Source organism: Corylus avellana, chromosome ca3 (assembly GCF_901000735.1).
Source record: "Corylus avellana chromosome ca3, CavTom2PMs-1.0".
NCBI lineage: Eukaryota > Viridiplantae > Streptophyta > Magnoliopsida > Fagales > Betulaceae > Corylus > Corylus avellana.
In genome coordinates this window covers 14602835-14624369 of record NC_081543.1, presented here as the reverse complement: position 1 = coordinate 14624369, position 21535 = coordinate 14602835, and the positions used below count along the sequence as shown (strand labels likewise).

The 21535-nt window shown below is 40.4% G+C and overlaps 2 protein-coding genes across 3 annotated transcripts in view; both read right to left on the bottom strand.

Moving 5' to 3' along the window:
* Positions 1-21535, bottom strand: part of LOC132174762 (uncharacterized) — a 115537-nt gene that overhangs the window by 38584 nt on the left and 55418 nt on the right. For both annotated transcript variants that reach the window (XM_059586428.1, XM_059586429.1), the window contains exons 30-34: positions 8508-8651; positions 8077-8367; positions 4075-4725; positions 3776-3967; positions 2378-2481 (exon numbers count right to left, since the gene is read on the bottom strand). In XM_059586428.1, the coding sequence (XP_059442411.1) occupies positions 2378-2481; positions 3776-3967; positions 4075-4725; positions 8077-8367; positions 8508-8651 (1382 nt within the window). The remainder of the gene's footprint in view (positions 1-2377; positions 2482-3775; positions 3968-4074; positions 4726-8076; positions 8368-8507; positions 8652-21535) is intronic.
* LOC132173405 (cullin-associated NEDD8-dissociated protein 1-like) lies at positions 15471-21157 on the bottom strand. Its single transcript, XM_059584899.1, has 5 exons — positions 21039-21157; positions 20693-20862; positions 19744-19954; positions 16317-16482; positions 15471-15604 (listed from the first exon to the last, which is right to left on the bottom strand). The coding sequence occupies exons 1-5, from the start codon at positions 21075-21077 to the stop codon at positions 15471-15473; spliced, it is 720 nt and encodes a 239-aa protein (XP_059440882.1). The 5' UTR covers positions 21078-21157.

Sequence of the window (21535 nt, the reverse complement as noted above, 5' to 3'; positions counted from 1 at the left end):
TCAACGACTGAATATTTCCTTCCCAAGCATGAGCAGATTGCACCTCTAAATTTGGAAGGGCGCGATCTCTGGGAGCAAACAATGGCGCCTTGTCCTTCGCACTTTCCAGAATAAGCCTTGTCTCTTCTTCGCTAGTGGCCTGATTACCGGTGATGAGTTCTCCGGCCACTTGAGAAGAATTTTCCTCCATGACCATGGCTGGAATCTTACCCCTCTCGATGGTTCTCTTCCCCATCACCACCTCCGCATACGACTCCCTATTCTGCGCCCACTGTGATCCTTGCAGTACCTTCCCCGTTTGCACCTCCCCCTTCTGCCCTTCCAATTGCTTCTCTGGCTGCCCTCCAACCAGAGGCCTAACTGCGCGTTGCTTGTCAAAATGCGTTTTCAAATGTTGTAATTGAACCCTGCAATCCACCCAACCTTTCCCGTCATTACCCTCAGGGATAATCACAAAACTTCACCGCCCTTTGCCTTCGTATTCAGTCAACTCCAAGAAATTCCCGTAAGAATTGTTTCTTCTCTGTACCACATACACAAAGCTGCCAAAGCAGAACGTTCTCCAATTCTCATGCACCGTTTCTTCGGCGGTCAGAAAATCCCATGCATTCACCAGCCAAAACACAGTTGGCCACACCATGATCATTGATCTAGAGACCCCTTTACTCCGTTCAGCCATTTGAACGCCTCCGTTCACGTCGGAACGAATCTCAAACAATTTACAATTCACGTAGAAAATGCCTAAGTATCCCATCATTAACACTAGAGCCTAAAACAAAAGAACAAACTCAACTACTACCGATTACAACCTGCTTCCGATGACGACCTGCTCCACCCCCACCACTCACTCACATTTTTCTGATACTATCTGTATATTTTACCGAAGGAGCATATTTACCCATTTTTATTCTTGCATTACCAGCAAGAAATGAGAAAGCAACCAGGAGGTAGGAAAATTCAAAAACTCAGCAAGCAATTCAGGCTGAGCCCTGGTGAATGGGGATATTAAAAAAAAAAAAAACCGTCTTGAGTGTAATGTCTCAGCAATTAGCTAAAAAAAACTGTTATACCATACATTGAAGGAAGATAGAGAATCATGTTAGCTCATTCTTTTGACAATCTTTCTTTAACAAATATAGTAACAATGAAAAATTATACATATATCAAATTTGAGCATTGTTAAACTACCAGTTATCCCAAAAGTTTAAGCTGATAGGAAGAGATAAATTTATCACTTATCATTACTTTAACACTCCCACTCACGTGTGGGCTCAAATTCAATTTTTAATAGGTGAGACCCAGCACGTGGAATATTTAATTTAAATGGGGAGTGATTTGACAGAGTCAAGATTCGATCACATGACCTTTGGCTCTGATACTATGTTAAATTACCACTTATCCTAAAAGCTTAAGCTGATAGAAAGAGATAAATTTAATCACTTAAATTTTAACAAGCATTATGCATCACAAAACCAAAGTATCAAATTTCATGTTGGTCAGTCATTTTGGTAGGTCACCATTGATCACCTACCTTAAACATGATAAACAATGCGATAAACAACCGAACAAGATAAAGTACCTATTCAATGTATACATTTCAAATAAATGACTAAACTTTTTTTTTTTTTTGATAATTAATGTGAATATTATTGGAAAAGCGCATAGGGGTGCAACCCTTGTAAATGACTGAACATATATGATGTTCGCAAATAAAGCTCATGTGTATTGCAGGAGAGAAGACAACATGACCTAAAAAACTCATCATGATAATCACTAACATAACAACACAACTAAGTAATTGGCAAAATCAATATATGACTAAAACACACCACAAGACAGTGAAAAAGTATATTCCTAACTCCAATCACATACATGTTATCAAACAAGATGGAATTGCTTTCCAAGCAACTAGGCTCAACCCTTCATCAAACTCCTGATTCCAACAAGCCAACAAGCCAAACAGAGAAAAAAACCATGGCCCAATCATCATGCACAACACAACAATGAAACAAATTGACAATTCAGTATCCAGGTACTTTTAAAGGAAATAATTCATGTAGAAGGACAATTTTCATCTACTTCCAAGGAATAACACGAAGATACATTCCAAGTGAAGAACCTAAAAATAGTTTACTCAGTATTAGAAAATAAAAATAAAGCAAGATTCAATAAACTGTTCACAACAATGTGTAAATTTCAGTATCCAAATAAGAAAAAATTATAGTAGCTGTAACCAGCATTTCAACTTGCAGGCTGAAGAGAACTTTGAAATTAGATATATATACCAATAACTCTCTGTACTTCCAGCTCTGAGCATTTCAGAAGATCAAAATATTGCCAATTTCAACCAATGATAAGCGCATAAAGAGGATCTGACCTGCAAAATGCATCCAGTTGCGCATGCAAAAGTTGGCTGGGGAGAATCGGTGATTCCCCAACATCCTTTGATGTATTGTAAAAGGTCAGCTCTGGACCAATAGCCTGCAAAGAAATATCATGACTACAGAGATGATACAGAGAAATATTCAATGATTTCATTGATACCAACTGAACATAAAAATTGATTACAGTGCCTGCAAAAGACCATGTAAATCGAGTAGAAGTAAGGGCTGTAAAATAAACCAAGACACTCAGAAGCAGCACAGGCTCAACTCAATTCTTTATACATCTAGTGCATTTATCTGCATAGGTCAAACGAAAATTAAGATTTTGATCTCTAAACATGTATAATTTGCATTCCAAACAACTTGGTTCAATAGAAAAAAGAATGTGGAAAATGAAACTAAACAGAATTGGCTCATGTCAAACTGAATCATCTTTCAGAGATTTAGACAGCAAGTGGCGCTTCAAACACACTTGATTGTTGAAAGAGTCTGAACAGATGAATGTGCTAAATTTTGTTAAGGACTTTGAACCCAAACCTCAAATCTGGTTGAGTGGAAACCATTATTGGATAATCACCCATTGACCAAAATGCCCATCGGCGACTCCTAACCTTTGCAAAAGAAATATGCAAGCCTAGCTGTATAAACGTTATGCATTGGTAAGTCACGTCTCGATTCAGCCTCTATTTACTTCTTCTCACTCGTTCTTAGATTTCACTAACATCCTAAACTTTAGGGGTTGATGTACCTTTCTTATTTTTCTCTTTCATATTTTTTTGGGCTACCCTTTTGTAAGCTACATGTGTTACACCCCCTTTAATGCTTGTTCTTTATAAGTAAAATTGAAACTGAATAGACGAATATTTTTTTATGCTTTCCAATAGTATTCTTACTGCTTCTTAAGAAGAAGAAAAATTACTCTCTATCCCAAAATGGTAATCTTTTTTCTTCTTTAACTGTCCCAAAATATTTGTTCATCATCCAAATTCAAAAGATATCTTTTGTTTACTTCCAAGTGGGATGCCCCAATGAACACTGCTACAGAAAGCAAATCCATAAACACCAACACCCAAGGACACTCACAGCTTTTTAACATTTGTGCACCACTGAAAGACACATGCATGTGGTGATCATTTTGGATGCTGAAACTTGTCTCAGTTTTTTTTCTTTAATTTTTTTTCCTTAGCTGGCAACTGCCCCTCTTTCCCTTGTCAGACAGACAGAAACCATAGAGCTTTTGTTATAAAGTGTTAACAAACATATTCATTGTCAAGGTAATTACAACCAGTCACAGCAAATGTTAAGACATCTATGAATTTCAAATCAAGTAAAAAAAAAAATCAAGAGAGACAGAGAGACAGAGAGACAGAGGAAATGAAGCAAAACTTAACCTGCAACTCAATGATAAACTCTGTGGACCTATCAGCTACAATATCTGGCAATGGTACATCATTGATACTTTCCCTTGAAGAACTAGAATGGGGAACTTCATTCTCTTCCTCCAAGTAGACCTGATCATCCTCCAAAGCAGAATAGCTACTGTTTGATCCAAGAAATATACAAGAATCCAAGTACTGCCCATTCTACACCAGCAAAAGAACAGAAGTGGTTAGATTCTGGGCAAGCATATATAATTGTTTATATTCAAACTGACCGTAAACAAATAAAATATGTAGGTAAAATCTAATACCTTGATCACTACATTTTTGAATTGCAATTTTTTCCCATTTCCAACATATATTATAGCCTCTGTACTAGATGCTACGAGATTGTATCCCTGTCTGTCTTTCAAAAACAATACTCCACCATTGCCATCATAAATGAAGTGATCAAACCTTTCATCATCAACTATTAAAGGTCTTTGAGGAGAGAGAGAGAACTCAGCAGATGGTTGTCTGAAAGTTGACTGATCCAGAATGATTGCATCAATTACATGCATAGAGTTCTTATCTTCTTCATTTGACAGCATGTTACCAGCAGATGGAACGAAAAACTCAACCACAGCCAGCAAGAAATCAAGCGCAACAAGCATTTGTGGCCTTTGGATGCATAAGGAAAGGAATGTTGACAGCTTACTGAACTTTGCATCAAGAATAAGCATTGTAGGAACTGGCTTAATATCACTCTCTCCAAAAACAGTTGCATCAACTAGGCGCTGGTTTTCATCATAAGTTACAGTATGTAGAGGGCTAGAACCAAGGCTCTCTAGCTTTCCTATCACCAGCTTAAACTCTTGTTCGGTCCCCTCACGATCATCAATAACAGTTAAAACCTTTAGTGTTGCTGACAGAGAACCTTCTCCTAGTGTATTGGACTTGTAGAGTAGCCATGCATCACTAATCTGCACAAGATATTAAATAAGAAAATGTTACATATCAATCACTGGAATAAATTGATGTAGAATGGTAAGGTTTCTTTTATGTGTTTTGCATGTTTTGAGGGTTATTTTTGTCTTTTTAACAATTTAGCATAAGATATCATTATACTTTGTGTTATTTACGATTTCTACAAGTTGTTCTATAAAAACTATTTCTAGCTGACAGACAAGACAGTTAATTGTTTTTTTTATTTTTTATAAGTAATGATGCATTAAAGAGCGCAGAGGGGCGCAACCCAAGTACACAGGAAGTATACAAGAAAGCGACTATGTAGAGGGGAAAAAAGAAGATAACATAAAAAGAAAATATGGAAAATTGATCTCTAGGGGTGCAAGCCAGCCTGCAGTCCACATAAAGAGCGTGTACAAAAAGAAATGAACAAGGTCCTCAAGGTTTCTCAACAAACCCTCGAAACAACTAGCGTTCATTTCCTTCCATAAGCACCACATAAGACATAGGGGGGCCATCTTCCACACCACCGCACTTCGGGATTTACCACCCGACCACCAACTAGCTAACATCTCCTTGACGCTTCTAGGCATAACCCAACACATGTTGAAACGAGAGAAGATGACATCCCACAAAAAGTGCGCAACCCCATAGTGAAGAAAGAGATGATCCACAGACTCCCCTTCCGATTCACACATGCAATAACGATTAATCACAACAATACCTCTCTTCCGAATATTATCCAAGGTAAGAGATTTCCCATGGGCAGCCGACCAAGCAAAAAAACGCCACACTCGAAGGAACCTTGGTGCGCTAAATACTTTTCCAGGGAAAATGGTTGGGCTCTTTAAGGACAAGCTTCCTATAAAAGGAGCGAACCTCAAACATCCCTTTGCTAGATGGGATCCACCACATCCGATCCTCCCCTTCTCCACACAACGAGAGCGAATACAAGAGCGAGAGAAGGAAGGCTAAAACCGTCTTCTCCCAATCATGAATTCTTCAAATAAAGGTAACATTCCAATGAACCATACCATTTATACACTCCCTGATATCCGTAATGGAGGCAGCCTTGTTGCTAGTGATATTGAAAAGGCCGGAAAAACCATCCTTGAGGAGCATCTAACCGCACCAAAAATCCTCCCAAAATTTGACTTTCAACCCCAAGCCAAGATCGAATCTGAAGTGACAATGAAACGAACTCCAACCCCTACAAATGTGTTTCCATAACCCCACCTCATGCGAACAGCAAGGAACTATAGAGCGCCAACCGCCCCAAAACACCCCATACCTTGCCACTAAAATCCTTCTCCACCAAGCCTCTTCTTCATTGGCAAATCTCCACAAACATTTCCCCAAAAGAGCTTGATTAAAAAACTGCAAACTCCGAATCCCTAAACCGCCCTATGATATCGGACTACAAACCTCGTGCCAGCTGACCAAGTGGATCTTAGGCTCGTCGTTGAGCCCCCCCCCAAAAAAAATCCAGTTGAATCTTCTCAATGCGATTCGCCACAGAGGCAGGGATAGGAAAGAGAGACAAAAAGTAAGTAGGAAGGTTGGATAATGTGCTCTTGATGAGGGTGAGCCTAGCCCCTTGGACAAATACAAACGTTTCCAAGGGGCCAACCTTCTAGCAATCTTCTCCATCATGTCTTCCCAAATGGCCAAAAGCTTGGGTAAGACCCAGATACTTTTTTTGATAAGTAATGATGATATAAAAAGCGCAAAAGGGCGCAACCCATATACACAGGAAGTATACACAGAGAGCGTCTAAGAGGGAGAGAAATGAAAAAGAAAATCAGAGAAACTAATCACTAAAGGAGCTAGCCAAGCGGCCGTCCAAGAGTAAAGAGTAAAGAAGAAAAAATGAGTCAATTCTTCTATGGTCCTAGTGGAATTATCAAAACATCTAGCATTTCTTTCATTCCAAATACACCACATAAGGCACAGAGGAATCATCTTCCACACAACCGCACTTCGAGAACGCTCTCCTGATACTTCAAAGGCAAAGAACTGGTGCCAACTTTTGGGTGAATGAAATTTCTTGAGAGGTTTTCTCTTGTTCTTCCAACTTTTGGGTATTGCTTTGTACAGATTCTTAGGAATGAGGTCTTGATCCAACAAGCAACAGATTGAGCTTTAGAAAGCCTTTGGGTTCGGCCTGATTCGATTACACACGCGCGCAATTAATGAGCCTAAACTCATACAGAAAAACATGCAAAACTTTCATTCTTGGTACACTTCTAAATTGCGGATGCCTTTATTCTTGGTATTTGGAGTGAATCAACAAGTCTAAAGAAAGCTGTTGTTTCTGTTATTTATACGCAAATCAACGAAATCAAGATCGTTTATCTTTTCTTTTACAACATTTAATCTTTCTATATGCATCCTGCATTAGTCAGTATCAAAGCTAGCGACATTCTTACACCATGCCGCCAAGGAGACATGCTTTGGAAGAAGTTCATGAATGGAATGGAGCCAAGATGCAACAACAAATTAATGCTTTGAATCAACAAATGGCTACTGTAGGCGCAATCTTGTAATAACGATGGTGACAACAAACAAATTGAGGATTTTGCTTCCGGTATTTATGCACAAATCAAATTGTTTATCTTTCTTTTTACTATATTTAATTTTTCTACATGCGTCCTGTAAACTGGAAATTAACACTGATGATGAACAGCATGGTCTAAAACAATCTCAAAAAAGGAATACACACACACACACACACACACACACACACATTACACAAACGGTTCAAAGAAAAGATAAAGAGTTATGGATATGAGAGAACCTTAACTGAGGTCGTGAGAAAAATCTACATTTTATAAGACGAGAGATATTAATGGTCTCACTGTTTTACTTATTTCCCATCAAATATCTTCTAGCAGTGGCTTTCTATCCAGATTTAGCTAACGAATTTTGACAAGTTGTCTAGACCATTAATAGGTAAGATTTACCAAGATAAACTTCAACAGATCAAAATGAAATCAAAATGTTGGGAGCTGAGCCAAGTCCACGCAGCAAAAAGAGACCACACCTCAAAACTTGGCTTTCTGGTGAGGATGAAGGTCATTGTTAATGGTGCATTATGAACAAGAAGATAGCAAAAGGATGAAGTGAACAAATCCGAAGATTTAAAAGGCCGAGTGAAAGGAAAATCCTGTTCACCTGTCTCCAACGAAATTCTCCCCAACCATTGTACTTGTGCGCTGGCTTTTTTAACAAATTGTGACAAGTTGTTTAAACCATTCTTGGGATAGAATTTACCGTGAAAAGTTTCAACAGATTAAAATAAAATTACAATGTTGTTACAGGGTTCACAACAGTAGATCTACCCAAAAAAAGAATTAAAAAAATACCTGCATAGTAGCCAGAGATGCATCTCTTGTTGATCCTCTATATAAGCTCATTTCCACTAGATTTATGGTAACAGAGACTTTCATCACAATCCAGGTTTCACCATATGCAGTATCAGATTCAACACCAACTGTATCCTGAGGAATGATGGGTTCTATTACATCAACTGATGATGTCTGAGAATCATGTTTCAGTGGAGGCACAACATGTGGTGTCTCAGAAATATTAGAAAGAGCACATTCGGTGATAATCTGGTATTCCGAACTCGAAAGAGCTGCTTTCAATTCCTCTATCTGAAGAAGCACAACATTGGATACAAAGGTATGTATAAAATGAGTCCTCATATGAACTTGCAGTTATCTGAAATTAACAAAAAAAAAAAACCAACAATAAACACTTGAAAGATCAGCCCAATAAACATCCTATGTATTACCTTGATTGCAGCTTCAGTACTTGGTATTTGATGCAACAAGTCTCGGAGTGACCTCTGAATGACAATAGAAATACCCTTCACATCTTGAATTATGCTCTCACCTAGTTCTGTTCCAGTACCAACGTTTAAATTGATGTCCTCAACCTATCAATGAGAAAGGTGGTCAACAGACAGCAAGAAAAGTGATGCAGCGAGTGAAACAGCAGTTCAGTTTTCTACTCTCTTTTAGCACCCAAATGCTAGAAATCTTCCCATAATCTAGATAGTTTTCTGATCCATTATGCATAACTTTTTTTTTTTTTTTTTTGATGAGTAATGTATTATATATCAAAAAAGCGCAAAGCGCCTCTAAGTACACAATAAAGCATTGTGCATACTTAAGAATATTATTTCTTAATTTACTTCTTTAAATTAAATTGAGGATTAAAAGATCTGAATTGATTAGGTAGTACTTGGTTATGGCTATGCCATACGTTCTCCAGGAAGTCATTATAGTATTTTTTTTTTTTTTTTTTTTTTCAATTTTGTGATTTTATTTAGTAAAACGACAGCTCTTGTGGACCTTCTTTAACCACAACTCTAACCCCTTTTCGCTCCTTGCTTCCTCACTTATTATTTGGCCTATGTAAGACAAAATGCTGTGGTAAGATTGTCTTGATCTCTGCTCATCCGGTTGGTATGTACCACCAATTTCAAAAGTCTTCTGTACTTTGCAGCATTTTTTTTTTGATAAGTAATGATGATGATATAAAAGAGCGCAAAGGGGCGCAACCCATATACACGGGAAGTATAAACTGAGAGCGCCTAGGAGGGAGAGAAATGAAAAAGAAAATCAGAGAAACTAATCACTAAATGAGCTAGCCAAGCGGCCGTCCAAGAGTAAAGAGTACAGAAGAAGAAATGAGTCAATTCCTCTATGGTCCTAGTGGAATTTTCAAAACATCTAGCATTTCGTTCATTCCAAATACACCACATAAGACACAGAGGGATCATCTTCCAAACAACCGCGCTTCGAGAGCGACCTCCCGACCACCAACTAGCAAAAAAGGCCCTCACCTGGCTAGGCATGACCCAAAGCAACCCGAACCGCTGAAAAATCATGTGCCAAAGAGCACTTGCAAACTCATAGTGGAGAAGAAGATGATCGGCTGACTCTCCGGTCTTCTTGCACATACAACACCACTCCACAACCACTATGTTCCTCCTACGAAGCATATCATGAGTCAAAATTTTGCCTAAGGCTGCTGTCCACCCAAAAAAAGCCACCCGCTGAGGCGCCTTAGTACCCCATATGCTCTTCCAAGGAAACTCCTCTTGGTTAGAAATGGCCAAGGTCTTATAGAACGATTTCACCTCAAACTTGCCCTTCTTGGACGGTGCCCAGCAAATACGATCTACGTTGCCTAGGGAAACCTTGCAAGAATACAACCGATCAAAAAAAGGAGAAACCAAATCCATCTCCCAATCTTGCACCGATCGTATGAAAATAACATTCCACTCAACAACCCCATTCCTTCCAATAAAATTATCCTTCACCCAAGCTTCTTTGTGTCTGGCGATACTGAATAAGGATGGAAAAGCTTGCTTCAAAGAATTGTCCCCACACCAAATATCATGCCAAAAACGGACTTTCGAACCCTCCCCCACCTCAAACCGAGTACTTTTGGCAAAGAAATTCCACCCTTTCCGAATATGCTTCCAAAGCCCCACGCCATGAGAGCCCGAAGCCTCCTTCGTGCACCACCCACCTTCTTGGTCTTCATACTTAGCTTTGATCAACTTACACCAAAGCGCCTCGTTCTCATTTGCATATCTCCAAAGCCATTTCCCCAAGAGAGCTTGGTTAAACTGATGCATCTTCCGAATGCCAAGCCCACCATAACGAATAGGGGTACAAACTTGGTCCCAACTTACTAGATGCAACTTGGGCTCATCCCCCATTCCTCCCCACAAGAAATCTCTCTGGACTTTCTCAATCCTTTTAGCTACACTAGCAGGAATCGGAAATAGAGATAAAAAGTAAGTCGGGAGGTTAGCCAAAGTGCTCTTAATGAGGGTTAAGCGACCTCCTTTAGAGAGGTACATTCTCTTCCAACCTGCCATCTGACGCTCCATCTTTTCGATCACTTCATTCCACATAACCGTATCCTTATAAGACGCCCCAAGAGGGAGGCCCAAATACTTCATAGGCAAATCGGCAACACTACATCCAAGAATGTTAGCTAAGCCCCCAATATTCTCCACCTCACCAATAGCCACAATCTTCGACTTTCCAAGATTCACTCTCAAACCCGAAACAGCTTCAAAACATAAGAGAATGAGACGAACATACCGGATTTGCTCGATGGAATCTTCACAAAAAATCAAAGTATCATCCGCAAATAAGGAGTGAGAAATCATCAACTCCGACAAGACCCTATTGCCCACCGAAAATCCAGTCAAAAGGCCTTGGTCAACCGTCGCATTCACCATCTTACTCAAAGCCTCCATAACAAGCACAAACAATAACGGTGAGAGAGGATCCCCTTGCCTAATTCCCCTTGAACTGTTAAAGAACCCTTCCGGAGAACCATTCACAAGAATGGAGAATCTTACCGTCTTAATACACCATTCTATCCAAGCCCTCCACCTTTCCCCAAAACCACATCTATGCAGCAAATACAAAACAAAGTCCCAATTTACATGGTCATAGGCCTTTTCCAAATCCAATTTACAAAGGACACCTGGCACCCCTGATTTCATGCGACTATCCACACATTCATTTGCAATAAGAACGGAATCTAGGATTTGCCGGCCCCCAATAAAAGCATTTTGAGAATAGGAAATGACCTTACCCAACACAGTTTTCATCCTACTAGCAAGAACCTTCGACACAATTTTATACACCCCTCCCACCAGACTAATAGGCCGAAAGTCCTTCATCTCCACCGCATCTGCCTTCTTTGGAATCAGGGAAATAAAGGTTGCATTCAAACTCTTCACCAATTGACGCCTGCGATGGAACTCTGCAAAAACCGCCATGACATCTTGCTTAATAATACTCCAGCAAGCTTGAAAAAAAGCCATGGAAAAGCCATCTGGACCCGGAGCCTTATCACCATCCATACCTTTTACCACCTCCCAAACCTCCTTTTCCTCAAAGTCTCTTTCTAACCACCTAGTGTCCTCCTCCTCGATGGACAAAAATGGCTGGTTATCCATTCTAGGGCGCCAAGAACTTTGCTCCGAATAAAGACTTTGATAATACTGCACTATGTGATCTTTTATCTCCACTCGATCACCAGATAAGATGCCATTGATACAAAGCACTTCCACCCGGTTGTACCTTCGGTGAGAGTTAGCCATCTTGTGGAAAAAGCGAGTATTTCGATCCCCCTCCTTGAGCCACAAAGCTCTCGATTTCTGACGCCAATGAATTTCTTCACACAACAAAGTATTCTCCAAATCTTTCAACTTGTCCGTCTTCCGGATTTTCTCCTCTTGATCTAATCCTCTTGATTTTGCCAACTCATCCAACTCCTGGATATCTCCCAATAACTCCTTTTTTTTCCTCCCAATATCCCCAAAGACCTCCTCATTCCACTTTTTCAAGTCCACTTTAAGGGATTTTAATTTACTAGCAAGCACAAAACTAGGTAAGCCCTCAAACGAATATGACCCCCACCAAGACGCAACCTTATCAACAAAACCCTCTGCCTTAAGCCACATATTTTCGAATTTAAAACCCTTCTTACCTCCACAAGGAGTCCCACAATCCAGTAATAAAGGGAAATGATCCGAGAGCAGACGTTGAAGTCTTCTTTGAGAAACTGCGGGGTAGTGATCTTCCCAATCCGAAGAAAACAAGAACCGGTCAATCCTCGACCAACTCTCATTTTCTTGATTATTAGACCAAGTAAATTGACCCCCCCTCATCGGAATATCCACCAGATTATTCTCAGAAATGAAGTCCGAAAAATCCATCATGCCCGAGGAGTAATAAGAATCATTGGATCGCTCACTAGGAAAGCGTACAATGTTGAAATCCCCACCCAAACACCAAGGAACCTCCCACATCCCAATCAAACCAGCCAACTCTTCCCAAAGTGCCCTTCTCTCCATTTCCTCATTCGGTCCATACACTCCCCCAAACGCCCACACCCATTTATCCTCTACATTTTGAAAGGAGCAAGCCAAAGAAAAATGTCCCACACACTCCTCCTTACACTCCACTACCCTCCTATCCCACATCATTAACATCCCCCCCGACAAACCATTTGAGCCTTTAACCTTCCACCCCACATGTTGACCTCCCCAAAGACTATGTATCACCTCTTTGGAGATAGTCTCCATCTTCGTCTCAATCAAACACACTACATCAACCTTCCATTCTTTCAAAAGACCCCTAATGCGCAACCTTTTTTTTAGGGCATTCAACCCTCTCACATTCCATACTACAATATTAAGCTTCATGATCCACCAAAGTAACCCTCTCACTTTCCTCAATTTCTTCGAGTCCTTTGAGTGCAGGAACACCTGTAGAAACACCTCCCAACTCCAAATCGTACTGCCTTCTAGAAGCTTCAATAGCATTGAATAGAGCTTCCAAGTCCTCCTTTTTCCCCTCATCAGAAACTCCAACTTTTGGGCAAAATTTGAGGCAGTTTTCAACTACCCAGCTGGATGATATCGTGTCTGACCCTAAATCCTCCAAAACTGCTGTTTCAGCAACTGTACCCCCATCGAAGCCTAAATCAGACCCAAAAAACTTCAATTCCGGTGTTGGGTCCCTCCTTCCCTGCCCAAATTGAACCAACGGACCCAAATTCCTCACCTCCCCCCGACAAGTTTGCTGAGCCCACTCCCCCACGGCCAGACCAACCTTCCGGCGAGAGGGACTCCCCCTCAGAAGCTGACGTGTGGCCAGAAACGACCCCTCCCCAGCCTCGCCGGTCTCCATAGCCCTCTCCGGCGCCATCTGTTGCCTCTCCGGCGCCATCTGTTGCTCCTCCGATGATAGCAACGTCTCCGGCACTCTTTGAGATTTTTCCGGCGTTGGTCCCAGTAGCCCTTTCAACTGCCCAGACGTCGACGTCGAGGCTTCTAGCGAACCCATCCATGTTTCGTCCCTTCTCTGCATCCCGGCCTTCCTCCTCCTATAGGTCAGAAGAGTTAGTCCGTTACCAGTGGGCTGAGACTCCTCCGCTAGGCATGCGGGATTTTTTAGAGCTGACTTCTCATCGGAAGTGCCGACAGACAACCCGGGAGTCCTTTCCGCCGCTGACCCAACCCCCCCTTCCCCTGTTAGCTCTTTGCCGGCAAGCAACGAGCATACCGGTGAAGGTGTGAGAATTCGCGAACCAGTCGCGACTTTCTCAGAGGCCTCCGACATCAGCAGCCCAACTTGAGAATGACGAGTAGCTTGAGATGGGCTAAAACTGCAGCCCACACCAGAGCCCACGACACCTCTTGGCTTAAACATCACCTTCTTCTTCAACTTCAACCTGCTGTTGGTCTTCTTTGGTTTTCCTCCCAGCCCAGTTTTCTCCTTCTCTTTCCATACAGCCTTCCCCTGACCTACAGCTACCTCCTTTCCCGGCCCAAGCCCACTAAACTTCATCTGATTGATCGCCCTATCAATCTTATACATTCCCACGTCACATTCTCTCTTCAGACTTCTCAACGTCTCCTTCACGTTGAGGAGCTCAATGCCTATCTCAGCGTAGGTCTGCCCAGCATGGTACCCCATCCCTTCCCTTCCCTTCACGCTATCAGATACTGACAACTGCACAGTCTGCGCTGCCGACTTTGCTGACCCACTCGCCGGACCTCTTCTCATCAACTCCACGCAACCTCCAGATATCGTATCGTTCACGCGAGGCTCTGCCGGACCTCGAGCAGATTTCGCCGGCCAGGAGGATTTCATCTTAGCCATAACAGATTCCTTTGGAAACCCTCCCGAAACTCCCTGAGCCATCGATGGGTCCTGGAACTTCTTCAGACCTAAGCTCTTGTTGATATATCTTCGCCGACCTGGTTCTTGCCAGACTTCACAGTCTTTCTGGGTTTCCTTCGTCGACAATCGCACTACCTCCGCGTAGCTATTCTGTTTCTTCGCCTCCTTTTCTCCCTTTTCTCCCCTAACCTCTCTACGCTCACTGATTCCTCGATGATCACGCAGAGCAGAATTAGCTACTTTTAATTCTTTAACGAGACGATCCCACCCAAAACCACGACGACCTTCAGGGATGATAATCGAGCCGCATCTTCTTCTTCCATCGAATTCCTCCACTGTCAGGAAGTAGCCATGTCTATTAGAACACTTCTGGGCAATAATTCTGGGATATCCAGCTCTGGATTGATCCCAGAATACTTCAGAACTATCCACTGCCACCAAATCATCCACTATTCTCACCATCCAGGCTAGTTCATCCTTTTTAAGAAAGATGGACCTTTTAATTCTAAAGCTCCTCTCAAAAATCCTCACTCCTGAAGCCCCTTCCTTGATCAAAACCTCAAACTCCTTGGATTCCACCAGCCATCTCCTCAGCCCAGCCATTACACAATCTGAAAACTAACACCAAACACCTAACACGCGCCGACACTCACTCAGCACACTCCAGCCTTGGATTTGCTAATAGATCAGAAGGCCGTAGTATATTATAATAGCTCTTGACACCCCAGGCCTAGGCTGTGTGCATTTCAATCTTATTTCAAAAAGAAATATATTAAAACACATATAAATGCAGAAATAAATGACAATTGTAAAACATATATTCATTATCTGCCTTGACATAAAAGGTTTCTGCCTATCATGCCTAGGTAGAAAAACAAAATCTATGTGAATATATATTAAAAAGGAAAAGAACTGCGTCTACAACATCATCTAAGCCTTTCTAAGTCAAGAATATCAAGTAATGTCGCCACAAAAGTAAATGTGGTAAGAGGAAACCAAAATTTAAGGTACAAAATATATTATATAGCTCACCTCAAAGCACCAATCATTTGAATGTTTGTGCGGGTCAATTCCGATTTTCTGCCCCTATTTCTCAAGTTCCTAACAACTTCAATTGTTGCCTTAGCCAGCAAATCATCTGACAAGCTTGAAGCAAGAGATGCTGAAGACAAAGAATGTGCCAAGTTAAATATACTGTACCCTTTGGGACAAAATTTTATATTACAAACTCAAAGAAAGTGCAGCGATACAAGTGGCACCACATTAATCATATGCCCATTTCAGGCTACTCTAACATAGTCAAACAAAACACTTATTAAGTGCCCTGAATCTTTTCTTCATAAAGGTACATTATGAATCTTTTTCTTCATATATAGGTACATCATGTATCATATTACGTAGTTTCACTTAACAGTGTACCTAATATTTTGGTTTTTAAGGAACTGACGATAGAAATAAAATGTTGTTCACAATTCAACTTAAAAGTATACAAAATAAAAAAGCAGCAACAACCGATTTAACAGAAGAGGAATCCCAGTCCTGCTTTCCATATTAAAGGGGAGAGAGGACTTCTCGTGTTGAAGGTCAGAAATCAAAACAGCCACAGTATCTCCAACTGAATGTTGATTTCCCTTAAATATGGAAAGCAGATGAATTCTGACCAAAATGATCAAAACCAGATGAATTCTGATCGGTGAGATAGGCTAAAGATGTTTATGTTGTACTCTTATCATATTCCACAAAATGAAAGATTCAAGGCAAAGCAACCAAAAACTAAAAAACATTGAGGAAGTAGCTAAAAACATTAAGAGAGTACCTTATCAAAGTAAAACTTAAATAAACATAATCAACTACACAAATTTAATAAACCTTACCAATACAAGACACGGTCTTCTTTCGAACACTAGCTTGATTGGAATTCAACTGGGGCAACAAAGCACATAAAAGTAGTTCGTGGTCGGCTGCCATTAGATTACCAAATTTATGGAGGACATCACATAAGATATCGAGACATTCACACTTAATCTCTGTACTCGGGCCCTGAGTTAAAACACGGAAGTAAAAAATTAGCAGGAAGCCTACCGTTAATTTATGGATAATACACCACAATGCAAGAACTAAATAAAATAATACAATGATAGCATAGAACATTGGGTAGCTGGTACAAAGCGGACAATTGCTGAAAGCATCTTATTAGTAAGTCCACCCCAAACTTCCCCAAAGCTTCCGGTAGCACTGACATACCATAATATAAATTTATTTAGGTAGCCAATTGTTAAATATGAAGCCATATTAAAATCCGGTAAACAAAACGAATACAATAAAGCCATATTTATAGCTAAGCAAACAAGAAAACAGAAAATGGGAAGCCATAGTGGTCTCCAGTTAATCTTTTTTCCTCATTTATGTGCATATGAGTTTCCCTAAAGTCCTCGAAGCTCCAATCATTACTTTCTCTCTAAAGACGCCACATAAGGCAGAATAAAATCATCTTCCAAACTGCATCGCTTCCCAACAAGCAAAGAAATCTACCACCCGAGTAAGCATAACCCAGGCCCTTCATTGCTTTTTTTTTTGATAAGTAATAAAGATGTATCAAACAAAGCGCAGAGGGGCGCAACCCTAGTACACAGGGAGTATACAAAGGAGTGACTAAGAGGGAGAAAAAGAAGAAGAAAACATAAAAAGGAAGTCAGGGAAGCTGAATGCTAAGGGCGCTAGCCAACCAGTAGTCCAAGTGAAAAGGGTGTACAAGAAAAAGTGAATAAGGTCATCAATGTTCCTAGACGAGTCCTCGAAATATCTAGCATTCCTCTCAATCCAAATGCACCACATAAGGCAAAGAGGAACCATCTTCCACACCACGGCGCTACGAGAATTGCCTCCTGCCCACCAAGAAGCATACAACCCCCTGACGCTACCAGGCATCACCCAACACAAACCAAAACGAGTGAAGACAGCATTCCACAACATCCGCGCAACCCCACAATGAAGAAAGAGATGGTCAACTGACTCCCCATCCAACTCACACATGCAAAGAAAAAAGAGCATTGCTAAAGATACCATTCCAAAGAGCATTGGCAATCTCAAAATGGAGTAAATTATGATCCACTTCCTCCACATTTTTCTTGCACATGCAAAGCCACTAAACCACAATGACATGTTATTTCCTTAGATTGTCCATGATGAAGATCTTCCCTAATGCTGCAGTCCAAGCAAAGAACACCTCTCAAGGAAACCTTATTCCGCCAAATATCCCTCTAAGGGAAATGAGTACTATATTTTTTCTATGACAGGAAACCCCCCAAGATAGGGCCACTTCGTGTACCCACCCCCGAAGGATAAACTTCAAACCCGTGTAACACACCCCCACCTCACGGATCGGTTAAATCTAGCTTTCGCCAGGGGTGTGGCCTAGGGAATTATTTGCAATCAAGGGATTTGAACCTAAGGGAAATGACGGGATTCGAACCTAAGAGAAATGACGGGATTCGAACCTAAGGGAAATAAGTACTATCATGAGGAATAAGAACATTATAGTATGCTCAGACATCAAACAAGTCTCTCTTAGAGGGTAACCAGCAAAGCTTGTTTTCACCAAACCCTCTCACTCTAACAAAAAATAACGACGTGAAAGAGGTAAAGGGATCCACCTCCCAATCGTGAGCTACTCTGAGAAAGTTAATATTCCACTTATGAGAGGTACTAGAGAGCTCCAAATGGTCTGCCACTACAACTTCCTTAAAATGGACTATTCCATGCAAGTCCAAAAAAGTTGTCCCGAGGGTTTGGTCCCCCCCAAGCCCACCATACATCATGCCAAAACTTAACTTTAGAGCCATCACCCTCCACAAGTCTCGAATGACTAGAAAACTCGCCCCAGTCCCTCTTGATATTTTTCTAAAGTCTTACCCCATACAACCCATGGACCCCATTGGAACACCACACCACCCTCCTATGCACTGCCATATTTAGGGTCCGCAACCAACCTCCAAAAGGCCTCTCTTATGACGAGAATAGCACCAAAATCACTTCCCTAAAAGAGATCGATTGAACACAAGCAAATTTCGAACCCCCAACCCTCCTTTTGAGATCAGAAAATACATACCTTAGTCTAGCTAACCAAGCGATATATGAACACTTCATCTATGCCAACCCACAAAAAATTATGATGCAACTTTTCTAAGCGATTGCCAACACCAACAAGGAGGGGGGAAAGACATGAAGTAGGTAGGATAATTAAATAAAGTGCTTTTAATCAGAGTAACTCTCACATCCTTTGACAAGTACATCCTTTTCTGACCAGCCAAACGACACTCATCTTCTCAACGATGTCATCCCAAATAAATTTGACCTTAATCGAAGCTCCCAAGGGAACATTGAGATATTTTGTGGGAAAAGAGATACCTTACAACCCAAAATACTAGCCAGGCCTAACCCCAAGGGGTTGACTCAAGTGGTAGGGGCCTTGGTCTTGATGGCATTTCGATCAGGTCTAAGATTTGAATCCCTTGGGTGCAAGCAATTCCTTGAAGCCAGCTGCCGGCAAAGCCAAAGTATTACCCAATTTGTGTGGAGAGGATGCATTGCACAGGTTTAAGGTTTACCCAACATGAGTGAGTACCTGAAGTAGCCTTACCTTGAAGGGGTTCCTCGTCATAATAATAATAATAATAATATTAGCCAAGCCTTCATCGACATTGCAAACTGGAACCAAAATCAACAAAGGAAGGAATTGATGTCATATTGCCTTCAAAATCTCTCTAAAAAGGGCTGGTAGGAACTAGAAAAGGATATTCTATATTAATCTCATGAACATGTTATATTTATCAAAAAAAAAAAAAAAAACCATGATCATGTTTAAAGAATTCCCTTTTTGACCTAATATAAAACAAAATTTACAAGGGGCACACAAGTCTCTAACATGGGAAACGATGAAGAGAGAGAGAGAGTGGAGGAGGGGGTGAACAAACCTTTGTCTACATTTCACATAATTAACAGAACAAAAGGAAACCAAGTGCAATTAAAGAGAGCTTCTTTATTTTGGTGTTTTGAGTTGCATTCCTTTCTCTGAGTTTTTAGATTTGTCATGCATTTTCCTATTATTTCTGAATAAGTGAAAAGTTCTAATCTGCTTCTAATTGCATACAAGATTTGCTTAGATACCTTCCGTACATTATTTTGTTTGCAAATTCAAATTACTCGATTCACATGGTGAAGGGGTATCCAAAAACACTTTCCCATTTGAATGCCAAAAGCTTCCATATGATAAAGAAGTGACATTTAAATTTAGGAACTCACGGGGCCATTAATTCCTTTTATCAATTGTGGCGTGACTGCAACAAGAATTGATTGGGCGAGAGATGGTGTTGCAACTTCAGCAACTATTGTTTTCAAAGCTATGCTAGCAATGTCCCGATGTTGATCCTTCCCGTTTAGCAGTTTATCACAGAGTTTATTAGCCATCTCCACAACACGTGCTTCACTCACCTTCTTGACCAATGGAGCAAGACTGCAATACCACATAAAAAAAAAAAAAAGGATATACATCAACTGAAAAAATGCACAACAAAGTACCAATATTATATAGCATTTCTTTATGCAATAGTTTCCCTTCATCTTTTTGCGTCATTTGCATAAACTAACATATAAGCAGACAGACCAGTCATAATTTCAGAAGATCACTGGGAAAAGAAATAACAAAGTGCCATCCTGCATTTGCACCAACTTACCAGTGTACCACTAGAACTTTATAGAGGATGAATTTTGGCAATCAAAAATTATAGCGCTATCAAAACTTATGCATACTAAATATCCAGAAGTGACTACTACCATCTAAACTGAACACATGATCAACAAGCGGCAACTAACAGCAAGACTTATAACGTCTAAGGGAAATCAAATTCAAAAACTGAAAAATATTTATCATGCAAAGCAATATTGATGAACAGGATACACAATTCTCTTTGGCAGACTCAGTTCAAGAACATTATCCAGTCAAGACTTGTCCCTTCTTTACATACCCCCAAGAAAGAGATTATAGCGTGTTAAAAGACCTATCACCACCCTTCCCGTTAAATACAAATGTGAACGGCATTCATAACCACCTATAAAACACTGAATATGACAGTTCAAGAATAGATACAATCATGTAAGCATGCTTTTACTGAGACAAACATCACTCGGACAACCAAAAGAAGCAACCGCATCCCTGATCATATAAAATGGGGATACAGAGGCAAGTCAATACCATTTCACTGCCAATCCCGAAACATCTCCTGCTGCATCATCAAGCTGTTGTATGATTATATTTGACAATTTTATCTCCAGATCAGAATCAGCTTTAAAACTATCTTTGTTTAACTCGTTTAGCAAATCAGATGTTGCCATATATCTGTAATCTTTATCCTTGCCTGTCATCTGCAAAAAAACTCACAGGTGAAAAAACATGAAAAGCTAAAATATGTGGGACACACATATTTGCCGTTACACAAGAGTCAAATATGGTCAAATATGAGTCATTGTAAAAAGACATACATGCGTGCGTGCATACATACATACACACAAATCAAATAGAAGCCCCAAAAATATCATACCTTTTCTAGTATACCGGTCATTGCTAAATTGGCCGCCATCTCTGTGCGAGAAAATCAAGGTGCTGTGAGCACCTAACTCACAAATATCAATACTCTGAGAGAGGAACAGAATATAGGCAATCAGTAATCATAAAATTACATTAGCATAAGTGAAATAAAATTCAAAAGGAGAAATGAAATATGTTCAACTACACATACCAAAAAAAAAAAAAGAAAGAAAGAAAGAAAGAAAGCCTCAAAATCCATGAAGGAACCTATTACCAAAAAAGAGGAAACAATTTGAAATTCAAAAATGGCAAATGAATCCTCGAGCAAGGCAAGCAAGCACACGCTGCTTAAGAACACAACACAAAATATATATATATATATATATACTCATTGTTGTTGAATCATAGCACATGTTTCCCCGTTCCGTTTGAGTTTGGGCCAGTGAGTCAGCCTTAATATACCAATGCCAAAAAAGAGGAACGAACAAAACACACATCCTCAAACTAACC